The sequence below is a fragment of the Buteo buteo genome, chromosome 2 (genome assembly GCF_964188355.1).
Source record: "Buteo buteo chromosome 2, bButBut1.hap1.1, whole genome shotgun sequence".
Lineage (NCBI taxonomy): Eukaryota > Metazoa > Chordata > Aves > Accipitriformes > Accipitridae > Buteo > Buteo buteo.
Genome location: NC_134172.1, coordinates 28399234 through 28415294, shown reverse-complemented (window position 1 = coordinate 28415294; position 16061 = coordinate 28399234). Strand labels below are relative to the sequence as shown.

The window sequence follows — 16061 nt, the reverse complement described above, 5'->3', positions numbered from 1 at the left end:
GAAGAAAAAGGAGAGCATGTTCTGGAGCTGAAGGTTGTTTCTGCTTATGCCCGACCTTTGCAGGATATGGGTCTCCTACTTGATATCAAGTACAACAAGGGCATAGAGAAAAGGCTGTTACTTTGCTTAGTTTTTAAGGGCAAATAAACCAAGACCAGAACCTCCATGAGGTACCTAGGAACTCTTTGGGAACCAACACAAGCCTGGCAGGGTGGGAGAAAAGTGTTGCGTCTTGCAACTGCCCAGAGCCAAGAAGTCTGACAGACGTGTCTCATTCCCGATAAGAGTTCCAGCTGCTAAATGCTATTCTATATGAGTTTCTGAACAATATAACAATCCTAGCAGGCTGTTTCAGGAGGCTTGTAAAGATACAATTCCCCCAACAAGCCATACTATTAAGTAGACAGTGACACTGTTCTGAAGTTCCAAATGTTCTTCAGCTTCAGCTTCTCTGTGGACCTCATCAAGCGTAGTCTCAGAGGTAAAATGAAAGTGAGCAGATCCACTCTCAGAGAAAATGCCAGTCCCTTATGGAAGAACAACCAACCTGTAGCTCTTCAGTGCTGGTTATCATCTTAGCACCTGAGTTGTGGCTGAGGATTCAAGAAGGGTATTGCTTTCAAATCTCAGTAGCAAATGTTGCACGTATTCTCTCAATCAATATAGCCTACCTATTTGCGTTATCTGGCTGAATCTAGTAATGAGCCTCATGGTGATTGTACATACTCTGCACTGACAAGGAAATACCAGAAGAAGAGGAAAGTACACAGGACTCGAGTGCATTTTATGACTACTTCTCTGATGCTCCTACAGAAGTCTAAGTTAATGGATTCCCTCACCAGGAGGTCAACATTTCAATGATATCCACTTTAAGTCACTCTGTATTAATATAAACAAGCAAAGCACTACATGACAAAGTTGTTCTCTTCACCCCGGCAGAGATGAAAATTTTTTTCCCCTTTGCAAGTTTTCCTCTCTCTCCCTGGAAAAGGACACTTCGCTGACTCACATCTGATTAGCCCTGTGTCCTGGTTTTGGCTGGAATAAAGTTAATTTTCTTCTTAGTAGATGGTATAGCGCTGTGTTTTGGGTTCAGTATGAGAAGAATGTTGATAACACACTGATGTCTTAGTTGTTGCTACGCAGTGTTTATACTAAGTCAAGGACTTTTCAGCTTTTCATACTGCCCCAGCAGAGGCTGGGGGTGCACAAGAAACTGGGAGGGGACACAGCCAGGACAGCTGACCCAAATAAGCCAAAGGGGTATTCCATACCCTATGACATCATGCCCAGTATATAAACTGGGGGGAGTTGGCCGGGGGGCACCATGGCTCAGGGATTGGCTGGGCACCCTCAGCGGGTGGTGAGCAGTTGCATTGTGCATAACTTCCTTTGTATATTCTCTTATTGTTAGTAGTATTAGTATTATTTTCCCTTCCTTTTCTGTCCTATTAAACTGTCTTTATCTCAACCCACGAGTTTTATTTTTTTCAACCTGATTCTCTCCCCCATCCCACTGCTGGTGGGGGGAGTGAGTGAGCGGCTGTGTGGTGCTTAATTGCCAGCTGGGATTAAACCACGACACCCTGTTACTGTAGTAGAAGCAGTGGAGAAGGAGAAAAGAACTGGATTCTTTTCTGCCTCATACATCACTATCCACCCACAAAATCTAATAGAGGATAAATCATATTCTCAGATGGGAATTTTCCTATTGATTTCAGTAAGCATAGCAATGGATTTTCTGTATTTGTTTTTTAAATTTTGTTAGCCGCAGAAATAGTGGCTAAAAAATCAAAACATCTGTTGCAGTTCAGCTTTCAGGAACTTAAAGCCCCTAAACCCTCCTTTTGATATGTAGAGTGTGGACATCTGGCTGTGAAAGCTCTGAAACACTGAACACAAAAGCGCATGACACATTTTTACTGAGTCACTGCCGGTCATACAACTCATCCTGAAGTATCATGCCTGCTTCTGAAGCATGAAACCATAGATCCAGATCGTTTCTTCCCACCTCCCCAAGGCTTGTTCCAACCACACTGAAAACAACAACAAACAAAACAAAAAGAGAAAAGAGGAGAGAAACAATCCACCAAACAAGCAGCTATGTGAGCAGAGCAACCCAGAAAGTCAAATTTCCTGTGGATTCTTCTGGAGTTTAAAGAGATCAGTAGCTGGGCTGACATCTTCCCCTGTGGTTAGGCTTTCCTCTCTCTTTGGATATGGATTCTTTGGAGTCTATTAAGAGATGAACTTACAGTGTAATCTATTCTTCAGTGGGAGCAATAAGAAGTCTTTATTCCTTATCAGGCTGCTGTTTTTTACAAAACCTGGAGCAATGTCACACCTCTGAGACTGCCAGTTTTCTCTCAGGCCTGGTTGAAACTTGCTAACAGCTGACTTTTCACCAGATACATACAGAAGCAATGTGACCTGCTTTTCTTGGTAATGGAATTAAAAACAAGTGCTCCAAATAATTAGAAGTTATCATCTTCCCTACGTAAACACACTTGCTATCAATGCTTCCAGTCTTCTAAGTCATTAAAAAACTTTTGAACTTTTGTCTTTATTCAGTTTGTTTTTACAAAACAAATACCAAAAGCTGGCATACACTGATAATGGAGAGCTGTAAATACCTAGGTGGGTGATATTCTTAGAGTCTAAGCAAAGCACTGAAACTAATGGAGAAGCTCCAGCGGGCTTTAATGGACTTTGAGCGTGAACATCTTTCTTCAGCTGGAAGACTAGCTCATAGTGGGTCCTCTGGAAATGTGTACTAATAATTAATAAATGTTGTATCTCCATGGAAAATAAAAAATGATGGGTTTTGGCTGGAGAATGAAAGAAAACACTGAGTTTCAAGATGACCAAATGTTTATATTTTCAAACACATAAGTTTGTTGAAGTTAAGAGAAACTTAGCGCTTTGTACAAAACTTTGCAGAGGTTCTATGACTTTCTGCAAAGTCTTGACTAAAATCCAGCTGTCCTCTTGCACACAATGTATGTTCAGCGTGTGCAGACATTCATGCATTCATTTTATAGACATACACATGTTCTATTAAATGATGCCTAGTCTTTTCCGTGAATAAACTCTGGTTAAAGTAATGTGTCTATCCAAATATGACCAACATTTCGGCAAATGTATTTATTAACAGATTTCAGTCTGTTGTTATGGATAATGCTTTACATTCTAGGTATTTTGGTGACTAGGTTAACTTTATTAATAGCAAATTAATATACTGCGTTGAAAATCTGATCTACTTTTGCTCTTTATTTTGCAGTGATTGACAGATTTATTATAATTTTTTCCTCTTCATAAATGCTTCAGAATTGAGACGATCTAATCCCTCTTTTGCCATTTTAACTTGGTGTTGCAATTTTGTTTACTTAATAAAAAAAACTGCAAGAAAAAGAAGGTAATTTACCCCTTCATAAACCTCTATCTTGTTAACTTCCATCTCTGAATAATGGCCAGTGAGCGTGCAATGTGGCTGGTACAGAAAGGATTTGGTGTAAGCAAAAACAATTCTGATGGTATTGTTAGAAGCTGGCATTTGCACTTATGCAAATTTTTTACTGATTCAGAATAACAATGATTTAATCCAGAAGCACAGTTTAGCACTTGACATGCAAACACAACTGTTATTCTGTTTTAATTTATTTTTTTATATCCCCTTATTAAAAAAAACCAAGAAAAATATAGATAACTCCTTTATCTGTAAAATTTACATTCAGTACGTAGCTTAAAAAATGTGATACTATTAGTACACAGTGTGATAAATATTCTAAGCATACACAACTTCTGCTAGGTGATAAAATATTCTGAGCATGTCCTAAAATGATTCTCTCATCAGAGATGGCTTGTTACCTCCACCATCAGCAGATACTGATAATTAATCAACTGAAATGAATCTTTACAGAATAAACAAATCTGTTATACATGAAGGATGATTATGTTCTTTTGGCTGTGAAGATTTTTCATAACTTATTCATGCCAATGGTGTGCCTGAGTTATGAAGTATTTTTCACTTATGAAATAAATATAGCATCCTTTGTTTGTCATATATCCCCTCTATTTTCTGGGCTTTAACAACATAAATCAGCACAAATCTACCAGCTATGCTGATTTACACCAACAGAAGAATTAACCCTCTATTCATAATCAACATCAATGTTTCCTGAGTTATTTCAGATGCATTTCTAAAACATAGCCCTGGTAAAGCATTTTCAACTGTTCCATTTTAACAATAATGTCTGTGTAAATGCCATCATCAGCCTTAAGACAGAATCATAGCTGTCTCCTTCCAACTTTGTGAATTCCATTCTCTCCTGGTAGATGCAATACACACAGTGGGGGATAGTGTCGTATTTTGAGATGGGAAAGCCATGAAAATATACTACCATTTGTATAGATTTTTTAAACGAATTCATACTTCTGCATGCTGCTTTTATGCTCACTTTTCTTTAAACTATTTAAATGACTAGTTTGGTTTTTCACTGGCAGAAACACTGATAGACAATGAATTTTAGACACACATGTGAAAGTATTTTAAAATCTTATGTTCTAAGGAACAGGAAACAAGATCATGTTTGGCTGACCTCCTCAGCAATCACAGGTGAACAACAGGGTTTAAATTACAAATATGTGTGATATGGTAAAAAAAACAACAGCAAAAAAGTAAACATTGACAATCATCAGATGACATTATAAAATAACCAGAAAAACAGCAAATATATTTGAGGAAATCATGATCTGCTGTGAAATATTATTCAGAGAAAGAAGAATTGTGAATGATTCATTCAGACTGAGTCATACTTTATTTTATTAGAGAAATTCTCAGGGTTAGGCCCACTGTATGAGCACAAATTCTTGGCTAAGATTCACTAAAACTGATGTGCTAACTCACATCAGCCAGACATCCTTTATTAAAAAAAAACCCAAAACACAAACCCACAGAAACAACAACAAAAAACAACCAAGCCCTTGACCTAAGGGAGGGGATACTGCTTCATGCCTTTCCTTGAGGCTTCACTGAGGGAGAGGAGTCAATAAAGAGTTTGAACTATTTAAACAAAATCTGCTCAGGAAAACCGTGTGCTCATTTCTTTTGAACATTCAGCTCTTTCCCATTAGGAATGAGGCCACTTGTTTATTTCTACTATAAGCTATACTTACAGGAAGACATACTTGGTGCAAGTTTTGTGGTAAGTTAAAATACAGCACACTACCCATGCTGCTGTATGTATAACACAAAAGAAGCCTCCTGGAAGACAATTGCTATGTTGTGGGGCAGACAGAAGGTATACTGAGGAAAACAGCTCAATAATTTGGATAGTATCGTAAGCCTTGAGGGCCTTGGGTCAGTCTTTGCTTTACCTCAGCCTTTCACCAAGGTACTCAGTGCATCCAGATCTTTCCAGATCCAGTCCTTTCCAGATCTCTCCAGATGCACTCAGATCTTTCCAGATCCAGGAAGATATTTTCTTGCCTTTAAGCTACATAATACAATGCCTACATTTTAGGCAGCTGTCTGCCCGTGCAAAATCTAGAACATTGTAAGAGAAATAGAAAGTCATAGAAAGAGTAATGAATGTCAGAATAAGATCCAAAATAGCTAGCACACTGAGCTCTGCCTTACACTAGTCAATAGGAAAATGATGATCATTTTATCAGTCCTTTATCAAGTCTAAACAATCACGAGGCCCAGGCTGTCAGTTACCCCAAGGTAATCTTCAATAAGCTCAGAAAAAATCATATGTGCCTACTGAATTATGGTTGTCCTGCTATACAATACCCTCACAGTTAAAACGCCAAGTAGTGAATCAGCTCTCAATTCTCTCTTCTACATGAAAAGTTAAAGCCTAATTTTTCACCTCAAGGACAGTGTCCAGATACTAGGTTGTGGCTTATTTTGGAAACAAGCTACAGCTCTTCCTGCAAAACCCGTCCCCATATGTACAAACAAGCTCAAGATGCCCTGTATCAGAAGAGGGCACAAGAAGGAGCTAACTGTAGGCGGTTTCACATTGCAGACGGGAGCCCTGAAATGATTGTGTGCTCTGTTTTTTGAGTGTTACATGAAAGACACAGAAAAAGCTGTCAGCTGAGGAGACAGAATCTCCTAACTTCTCCAAGAAATGCTTATATGTTTTGTAATGAAAACTGACTCACAATTTTACCCTCATCCCATTGGATTTTACTAGACAAAAGAGTCACAATTCTCTCCAGTCCAGCTGATCTTGGATTCTCCTCTGCACAATGACACAGCTTCACTAGAAAGAATGAAAAATGTTCCTCCTCTATTCCCCAGAGTAGTCTATGGCTTTGTGGTTAAAATATACTGAAAGGAGTATGACACATGGGGCTGAATCTAACCTCAGTCAACAGTGGACTTTGAAAATAAGTTGCTTATGTAGCCAAAGACAGTGCTGTAATCTACTACAGTCATATTGCATGCCATTTTAAAAGTGAACATTAGCCTTCACTGCTTTTTCTATGAAGATAAGGAACTTGGGCCTGCACGTGCACATTGGACATTGTCAGGGACCTGCCAGACCAAACCCTTTATGCTCAGGTTTTCATGTAAGCTAGGTGATGACCTTCCAGCCTTGTCAGGACCAAGGCACTGCTGGAGGCATGCCCAGGACTTGAGGCACCTGGAGCTCTTGAAGGCTGGGAAATGAAGTAGATCCAGATTAGATATAGGAAGGGACCTCTAAAGGTCATCTAGTCTACCCCCCCTGCAGTAAGCAGGGACATCTTCAGCTAGGTAAGGTTGCTCAGACCCCCATCCAATCTGATGGGTACATTCACACTAGATACAATGAGGGTGGTGAAACACTGGCACAAGTTGCCCAGAGAGGTGGTAGATCCCTGGAAACATTCAAGGTCAGGTTGCACAGGGCTCTGAGCAACCTGATCTAGTTGAAGATGTCCCTGCTTATTGCAGGGGGGTCGGACTAGATGACCTTTAAAGGTCCCTTCCAACCCAAACTATTCTATAATTCTATGACTCTAAGTGTTAGAAGAGCTCAGATGCTGTTGCATTTAGGGAACAGTTGAATGAGGCTTCCCAGGGTCATCCTTTTTTGTTTGCCTTTCTGAATTTCACCACCAGCCTACCTGAAACATAGGCAGGTTTCATGCTTGTTTTTTTCCTTGGCAATTGACTCAAGACCATGTGGCAGTATAATGTAAGAACTGTAGTAATTTTCTTAGCAGTCTTAATATGGAAAAAAAAAAATCCCATTGAAGCCTGTTTTCACAAAAATAAAGCTCAATAGGACAGACTTTCAGATTCACATCTATACATCCTGGCTTCTGTATATTTGCAGAATGTTGTATTTGTATTCTAAGACAATTGTTATGCCATTTTCTCTCTGTAATTTTTCTCTTCTTAGTGGTATTATTAAAATAATCTGAGAATGTTTTTTGTTTTTTATAAATGGACTGCTATTATCTATTCATTTATGACAAGGTGACAGTTATCTAGTTTGCAGAGAGGCACTACATGATGTTTTTTGTGTTCATTTGAAAAGGTGTGGTTGGAGGAAGGTTTCAAGTCTGCTTTGCTCTAACTGTTTTTTCTAGGTCAGGGAGATGCAGCAATAAGACAAAGGCTGTGCTGTCTCACAGAACAGCTGAGCACATGCAGCAGGCACACTGATGCGGGGCAGGTAGAAAAGGAAGAGAATCCAGCAAGTGGGAGGGTCTTACAAGAAGCAGAGACTGGAAGACTGCTGAGAAGCGAAGGAGGTAATTACGTTCCCAGGCCTCACAGGCAATGGAAGAAACTTCCGAGGGACACAGAGGAGACTGTATAATTTGCTGAAAAACAGAAAGTCATTAATTCATTGGGCTGAAAACAAACATAAAAAGAGCCGTCTTGCAAAGATTTCTAGTGGACAGGTGCAGATGTGTTTATGAATCCTTATCACTTCCCTGCTGTCTCCCTCTAAGACAATTAAAAACAATTAAAGAGTTAATTGTTCTGGTTTATATTGTAATACCTGTCTTTGAGATCCTTTGCCTTTTTAGTATCGTTACGAAACTCATTTTAAGGGAAGTGCTGGAAGATCCACCTCAAAGCTATGACTAACTTGATATCCCATTATAAACACAAAACCTCACCCCAGAGCTGCTCGTACAAGTGAGCAGTTACACACATGTGACAAGTTCCCTGTCTGCACTACCAGCCTCAGGCCAGCCTGAAGTCCCCCCAGGAGCTAGAAGCCCTGAGGCCAGCCAGAGCGGGCATCGGCAGGGCTGGCGATCGCCCTGGTCACAGCCGTGGGCCTGCATGCCAAATGGTATGCTGCCAAACATGCCCAGACAGGCTGTCTGTAGACAGTCTGCAAACTGTCTGTGAGGCTGAGCGTGCCATACTTGTGGTCATCCTGGGTACAGCCGTGGACTCTAGTGGGGCTGCTTACGTGTCACGTTCACGCTGACTTAGGAACTAAAATGGCATTAACAAAATTTGATTGAAAGCACGGCTAGTTCTCGGGACACCCCAGAACGAAGCCTCAGGATACAGCAACTGGATGAAACATCCCTCAAGCAGCAGTCCGGCTCGCGGGGAAGAAACAGCTCTGGGCAGGAGCGCAGGGTTTGCCGAGAGGCGCAACACCCGCATGGCTGCTGCGAAGGTGTTCGGCATCCTTCCGCTGCTTGCCCCGACCGGCGTGCTCTGAACACCCCGGAGGCATTTCCTCGGGTTAACAGCACGAGTCACTCATTGGCGACATGGTGGTCACTCAGGGCTCTCTCCAGCGGCCGTAGGGGCCTCAGGGCCCCTCAGAGTCCCTCTGAGGCGACTCGGAGGCTGCAAGGCCACCAGCCGTAAACTGAGGAGAAAACCTGAGGTAAACCGGGTCCCCCTCGCAGGGGTGAGGTGGCGCCCGCCCCGAAAGGCCCGCGGCCCGCCGGCGCCTGAGGCCGCATCTCCCGCCACCTGGCCTGGCCTGGCCCGGCCGCGCTCAGCGCGGACCCGGCAGCCCCCCGCGGGGCCGGGCCGGGCCGGGCCGGGCCGGGCGCGGCGGGGTGCAGCCAATGGGCTGGCGGCGCCGAGCGGCCCCGTCCATGCCTAGGAGAGCGGTGACGGCCGGCGCTGGCGGGCTGGTGCGCAGGCGGGGAAGCTGCCTGCCGCGGTCGGAAGGGAGGGGAGGGGAGGAAGGGAAGGGACGGGAAGGGGGTGGCCGCGCCGGGCACAGCATGGCTGCCAAGGTAAGTCACCGCCGGCGGCGGGCGGGGAGGCGGCGCGGGCGGCGGCGGCGGCGGCGCGGGCGGCGGGCTGTCGACGCGCGCCAGCGCGGCCGTTGGCGGCGGGGAAGGGGCCGCGGCGGGAGGCGGGCGGCGGGCGGCTGCCGCGTTTGACCTCGGGCCTGTCCTTGGCGAAACTCGGCGGGTGGCGCCGCCTCCTCCTCCTCCTCGCGGCTCCGCGGCCCCTCGCCGCCGGCCCCGGGGGAGGAGGGGGGTGGGTTGCGGGGCCGCCGAGCGGCGGGGGCGGCCCTCCCCCGGCCGGCGGCGTTGGGTGCCGGCGGGTAGGGAGACGGCGCGGCGGGGATCCCCGCCTGCCAGCCCCGGGGAGCGGGCCTTGCTCTCCGCCGGTAACGCACCACCCGCGTGACACCGCGCGGTCGCCTCCCGCCGCCGGGGAGCTGAGGGGCGGCTGGTCCCGCCGCGCCGGCGCCGCCGCGGCCCGGTGCGGCCCTCACCCGCGGGCACGGCACCCGCGCCCGGGCTCCGGCGAGCGCTGTTAGGCCCAGCCGTGCCTCAGTAAGCACCCCAGCGTACACGTCCTCACACGAAACGCGGGTGCATAAGAACGCGTAGATGTACGCCTTTGTATGCACGCTTATTTTTGGACGAGGGAAGGCAGCGGGTCCTTGGGGCCGCGACTGGCAGGGCAGGACCTTGCGGGGCTCGCCGTGCCCAGAGCGGGCACTGGTGTTGGCCCTGCCCCGCTTGCAGGCCGTAGCGTGATAGTCCCTTTTTGCTTTTCCTCCCATTTTCTCCATATACTTGTCTTTGCCTTCTGTTTTCCCATTTCGTTGTAGTTGCCAGCCGGTTTCATTTCTCAGTGCTCTCCTGTCAGATTGATACCTGTTAGTTAGTCTTTTCTGCTGTTTTAGAGGGATAAATTAATTGAAATGCTTTTTATCAGTTGTTTAATAACACACTTCCATCCCAGAAAAAAATAAGAATTAGCCATTAGCTGGATCAAGACTGTATAAAATGTGGATATTCCGCTTCTAATGGCAGATAGCATTATAAGTAGTGTTGGTATTTCAAAACTTACTACTAGGCTTTCATTAGGTTTCTTTTTTGAATACTGAGACTTTAAAAAAAATAAATTGGCCCACATCCTGCTTTTGTTGAAGTCAGTGATGAAACTTAAATCAAGAAAACATCGGAAAACAAAACTTCCCCAAACAACGAAAAGCAGCACATGTGCTCACTCTGGCTGGAGTTGTACACTTGTTTGTTTCGCTGAGTCCATGACAGTGCTGCTCCTGTCAGTACCTTCCTCGCTGAGAACTCAGGTTATCTGAAATGCATGCTGTTTTTATGGCTTGGGCAGTATGTGATTCCTCTTTGCTAGGTTATACGAAACAGTTGTCCCCAAAGCTTGTGTTTATTATTTATAAATCTTAGCTGTCCAGTCTAGCTTCTCCCCCCCTCCCCCCCCCCCCCATTCCATACACACAGCTTATCAGTTACATCTTGCTAAACTATTGCTGTTAAAAGAGTTAAAAGTCTTCCATTCACTGAATTTATGAACCATTTACTTATCTTTTCCTCTCCAAGCAGCAGTTCTTAATTTGCAATCTGTTTGAATCCATACTAGACACATACACTTAAAAAATGTTGTATGTGCAGTTAGTGTTTGTCTAAATCAGGTAGACGTGTGCAGTTAGTGTTTGTCTAAATCAGGTAGACGTGCGCTCCATGCTACACATTTGCATGGTGTCCTTTTTATTTTAGCCTGATTTATTATACAGTTCAGATCACCAAAATCTATACAGGCATATGTTGGAAAGACTCAACACTTAAGGAGAAACTGAATTGAATATTGTATGTTTCTGATTATGTCAGGCTCAGCAGAGAGATACCTGATAAAAAGAATAATGACTTGTCACTAGTGTCATAAGCATCCTTGGTGCATTGCAAGACAGAGATACAGCACTTTGTACTGCAGGGTTTACAGCCCTCATGTAGCTTCTGAGGAAGGCTTCTGGTTGCAGCTTGAATGTGTTTTGAGAGACTTATGTTTTTAGAAAAAAAAGTAGAACTGGGAGCAGCTAGAATGGATTAATTATTAAGTTACCTTGTGAGGCTTCAAGGGTTTTTTTTATCTTCTTGAGGTAGAACAGTTGCTGTTAAGCACAAGTGAATTTCTATTTTTATTGAAGTCAGTGGCAAAATGTAAGTAGCATTTCATACTCTAACGGTAATGTCTGAGCTCAGGTTCTGCAAGCATACATATGAATAACTTTGCCACGTTAAGAGCTTCTGGGCCTGAAGTTACTCACATGTGCTTGCAGGCATGGGCCTTGATTTGTGTTCTAACTTCCTCACTGATGCATCTCAGTAATGTTTGCCTTTTTCACCTCAGCCAAACAATGGACTGGTGAGTCGAATGATTTTTCTAAAATCCCTTTGGTACCTTTTCCTTGCCAATATCCTGCATGACTGCTTCCTTTAATTTTTTAATTATACCCTTTTAGGCATATGAGTCTTTAGGATTGAATGTAATTGTTCTTTGCTTGCAAGATTTCAAATGTTGACATTTTAAGCAGACTCTAGGAATTCAGTCTGTCAAAAGGAAAACCCAAACGGGATACTGTTAAGGCTGCATAGTTAAACACTCAGGTGTCAAGAAATGGGCAAATCTTTTATGCGTGGAATCTTTCATGTCCATTACAGTGCCATTTAATTATCTTTGTTGTATGTTACTCAGTGTCTTACAATTTATACATTTTAAACAATGTATATTGCACATCAGTGTCTTTCTTAATCTTTGAAAACATTTTCTGAAAGTGTTTTGTGAAAACTGCTCTGCAAATTTTATATGCACAAATTGCCAGTAAAAATTGCAAGTGAGATGTTCCAGTAGATTTTTACCCCGTTGATAACTAAATTACCATCATAGGTACTGGCTTCTTTTTCTGAATTGCACAGAAAACAGGCTATGTGGAAAGTCTTTATGGTAATGCATGTACAGAGCAATAATGACATTTTATATAGTGTGTCATGCTTTATTTCTTCATTTTGAGTGTTTAACAATGCAATCACAATGTTTTTTCACCCCTTTAGACAGATACTTCTAAAGAGAAGTTACATAGTCTAGCTAATGCCCCTTGTCATTCACCTGGTGTGTATTTTACAGCAGAATTAACTCTGCCTGTTGAGTGAATGTAAACTACCCTTGGTCCATATCCTGCTACACAGTTCTGGGCATAGCTGTTGTCTCATGCATGTGCAAAGTGTGACTTGCTATCTTTTTAAAGTCCTACTGCTTGGTGAAATATAAACTTATTTTCAGTGGGAAGTTCTAAGATACTTCTCAATGAGACCTCTTTCCATATCCGATTTTGCCTTTGCCACTGTCCTAATTTGTCTGTTCAACTTAAGGTCAGAAACTGTCACTTATAATGGGAGCTAGTATATATAATATTTTTAAACTTTGTATTTCATAACCACTAAGCTACAATCAGAACAGTTAAAAATGTTATTAATGAAAACTCCAAACTTGAATAATTTTGGTAGATAAAATAAAGATTAGAAACTGTAAAAACAGTGGGCTTAGCATGGAAACACTTGTACACCATTAAATTTCATCTCTGCAATGGATAGCGTGTGAATGATTTTCGATACTTGTACTGAACTGCATAGTACTGATACAGGAGTTGATTTTTAAATACTGTGGAATATCTCTCTTGTTTCTAATGTAATTTTTTTTTGGTGCATGTGTGAACTTCTGTTGCGCACATACTGGTTGCCTCTATTACCCAGAATATATAAAGTATTTTAAAATTACTGTCTTATGAACAAAGTGAACACAAATATCACATGCTTAAAAGCTAGTTGTAAAATGACTGTTCAAGTGAAGGCATGAACTTTACATCAGTACCTGGTGGGCCTACTTGCATGCTTAATTTTAAGTGCATGTGTAAGTCTTTTGAAGAACAAGTGCCTGACTGTCAGAAATAAAAATATAACACAAAGAGATTTTGTTGTTGACTTTACTTACGTGACAATATTTGGGATGTTTCTAATGCAAGGTAAAGAAAATTTGTTATGCAGTTTTTGAATATTTAACAATTTCTTAATTCTCTTTCCACTTGTGTTTTTCTGGAACTGTGTACTCTGGAAGCTGTATCAGTGGAGTTACATATTCTTTCTGGTTACTGCTGTATTTACCTTTAAAATTCTAAAACATTGTCATGTCAAAAATAGTTAGTCTCCATCACAGTCTCTTTGTATGTCTTGGTGTTGATGTAGTCAGACATTTCCCACTGAACACCCCAGTCCTGCAAGATGCATCACCGTGACTGAATTAATTGGAGTTCTGTGAAGGGTTGATGCCGCTGGCCCTGCCTCTATGGGTCTTTTTGTGTGTAGCAGTAATCCAATGCTGGCACTGGGTGATGGGAATTAATGAGGTCTGGATAAGCAATGGTTGAAATACAAACACCATGGCAATGCAATTCTAAATGAACGTGATTCCAAACAATGCTGAAACTATTAGATGCTGGTGCAACCATGCCACGTTGATTATTTTGCTGTCATGCACACCCAGCGTGTCCCTTTGTGCTCCATCATGCCTCTTTGTTCAGCTCCTTCTCCTGTGCTCCTCTCCCCTGTGCTAGCAGTAGGGTGGGGTGTGCCTGGGAACAGACTGAATTCACTCTTCTTGCCCTCGATGATGCCTTTCTTCCCTTCCTCCAGCAAAATGGAAGAGAAGAATTGCATTCCATTACATGTGGATTCGTTGGGCCCTCAGAAAGGAACAGGTGAGGGACCCTAGCATCATGATGGGCTACTGTGTCCATGAAAGGAGTGGAGTCCCTTATGGACAGGCTCCAGCCACTCAGTGAGATGAAAACTGTGGGGTGAAAGTGGTTGGTGAGTAAGGAGAGAGCGAGCTGTGTGTCCCTGAAGCATCACTGAGTTTGTGTACTGTAGAGGTAATAATGTCATGATGCTTAATGGCACCATGGTAATTTTTTTGGATGTGATAGCACCATGTAAGATCCACATGGAAAATCCTATTGCTAGTCTGTACAGGTCCAGTGGTGCTCGCTGATGTGTAGTTACATTTTGGAACTGCGCATAAGTACGTAAATTCTTAAAACACCTTATGTATCACGAGACTCTTCTTTCCACTTCCCCCTCAGAAAAAACATGTGTATTTATGCTGCTTATGACTTATTACTGCATCTTGACTTCTTAAGAGACCAGAATTTGCCTGATAAAGGGACACTGAATTTGTGTGAGTGCTGATAACTTCAAAGCTTTTCTAAGTACAAAGTAGCATGCACGATGACTATGACTGAAACAGAGGAGAAAGCAAATCATTTACTTCCCTTCCCTTCCCTGTCATCCCTGCCATTGTTTATGTGTTTAGTTTCATTTGGTTTCTTCTACTGCACAAGTCTTTGCTTATGCCATTTACCCTTAGGAGGACTGCTTGAGTCCTAATCCCACAAGGTGCACGGCGATTTACGGGGCCCACTGGCAAGAATAATTCCAGGGAAGGCACTCGTGGAGCGACTATCTCGTGGAAAAAGTCCATACAGCTCTCTTCTGCAGTGAATGCCGAGTTACCCTGAAAAGGAGTTTTATTACACTGGGGCTTTTGTCTGAATTGAGTTTATGTGTTTCTTTGTACTACTGTTCCCACCCCCTACACCCCTTTTCCTTATCAGAGCAAGGTGGGAGCAAGAGGAGGTGGTGAAAGAGGTCAATTTATGTCTTTAATATGTTAGAGAGGTACTGATGGGATCGCATGTTGCAACTGCCAGGGGTTTTAACAAGTTTTTGAAACTTGCTCTTCTCCATTCTGGTATCACTGTAAGAGGAGTTGCAGGGTGACCTTGCTTCATGTATAGCTCTAGGAGAGTCTTACTGGACCCAACAGTTATGTGTACATCCTTACATGCACCTTGTCTGTTGTGATGTCAGCTGAAAAGTATGTAAAGTTATCTGGATCTTACCACATCAGGAAATTAATTCCTCGTTCTGTGCAGCTTTGTGTCCCAGGAGGTTAGAGAAGCTGTTCCGAGTGTGCATCAAACAATATGTTAAAGGCACTTCTCCTGTTCCTGTAATGTAGACAAGCTTACAGCCCTGAATGATAACAATGTGTCTTCTGACCAGCTTGTTTAGGCCAATATCTATTTTATTTATCTATGTTGTCCAAGGAGTATGACAAGGAGGTATGTGATACTGTATTTCCTGGAAGATGGCATGATTGTGCTGCTTAATTTTAGCTTCGTTTTTGCTTTTGATCTGTGGAAACGCTGCTGCTTTGGCTATAGAATGGCTTCGCTGTACTGAATAGAGCCTGTATGTTTGTATGGCGCCAAACCTAAACTTGCATAAGGCCTCTGGGCGCTACTGTGAATGCTAATCATGCTGTTTTGCTCCAGCTACAACACAATCTTCAGAAGCAGAGTAGCTGATGTTTTATGGTGCTAGATAACTATGGATAGTAAAACATAAGGTTGCATATTTTCTGGTGCATTCTCTTTCTGGAAAGTATCTGTATCTCAGTCATTTGAAGGGAGATAAAGAGGTCCTTGTAAAAATACTCTTGTCTTCGATTGCTTTGGAATAAAGCAATTTCAACTCAAGCTTTGTTAAAACACTTAAAGGAACACTGCAAATGCATTTTCATAACATTTTAAAATAATTTCATGCTATTTACAATACCTTAGAAACGTGCAATTGCAATTATATTCTTTACCAAAAATGTTACTTGGCCTGCACAAAATCCAGTGTGTTAAAGGATGAAATTGCTCATAAGGAGTGGGTTGTTGGCATTTTTCATTTTC

At 42.7% G+C, this 16061-nt stretch overlaps 1 protein-coding gene across 2 annotated transcripts in view; it reads left to right on the top strand.

Annotated features, from left to right (window-relative positions):
* The first annotated feature begins 9136 nt into the window (after positions 1 to 9136).
* Positions 9137 to 16061, top strand: part of SLC25A13 (solute carrier family 25 member 13) — a 104712-nt gene continuing 97787 nt past the window's right edge. The window contains exons 1-2 of one of the 2 annotated variants that reach the window (XM_075049629.1): positions 9150 to 9225; positions 11547 to 11632. Coding sequence is in view for 1 of the 2 variants with exons in the window: in XM_075049618.1 (XP_074905719.1) it covers positions 9214 to 9225 (12 nt within the window). In the remaining variant the exon portion in view is untranslated. Of the gene's footprint in view, positions 9226 to 11546; positions 11633 to 16061 lie in introns of both variants that reach the window. The other variant, XM_075049618.1, reaches the window with a different exon arrangement.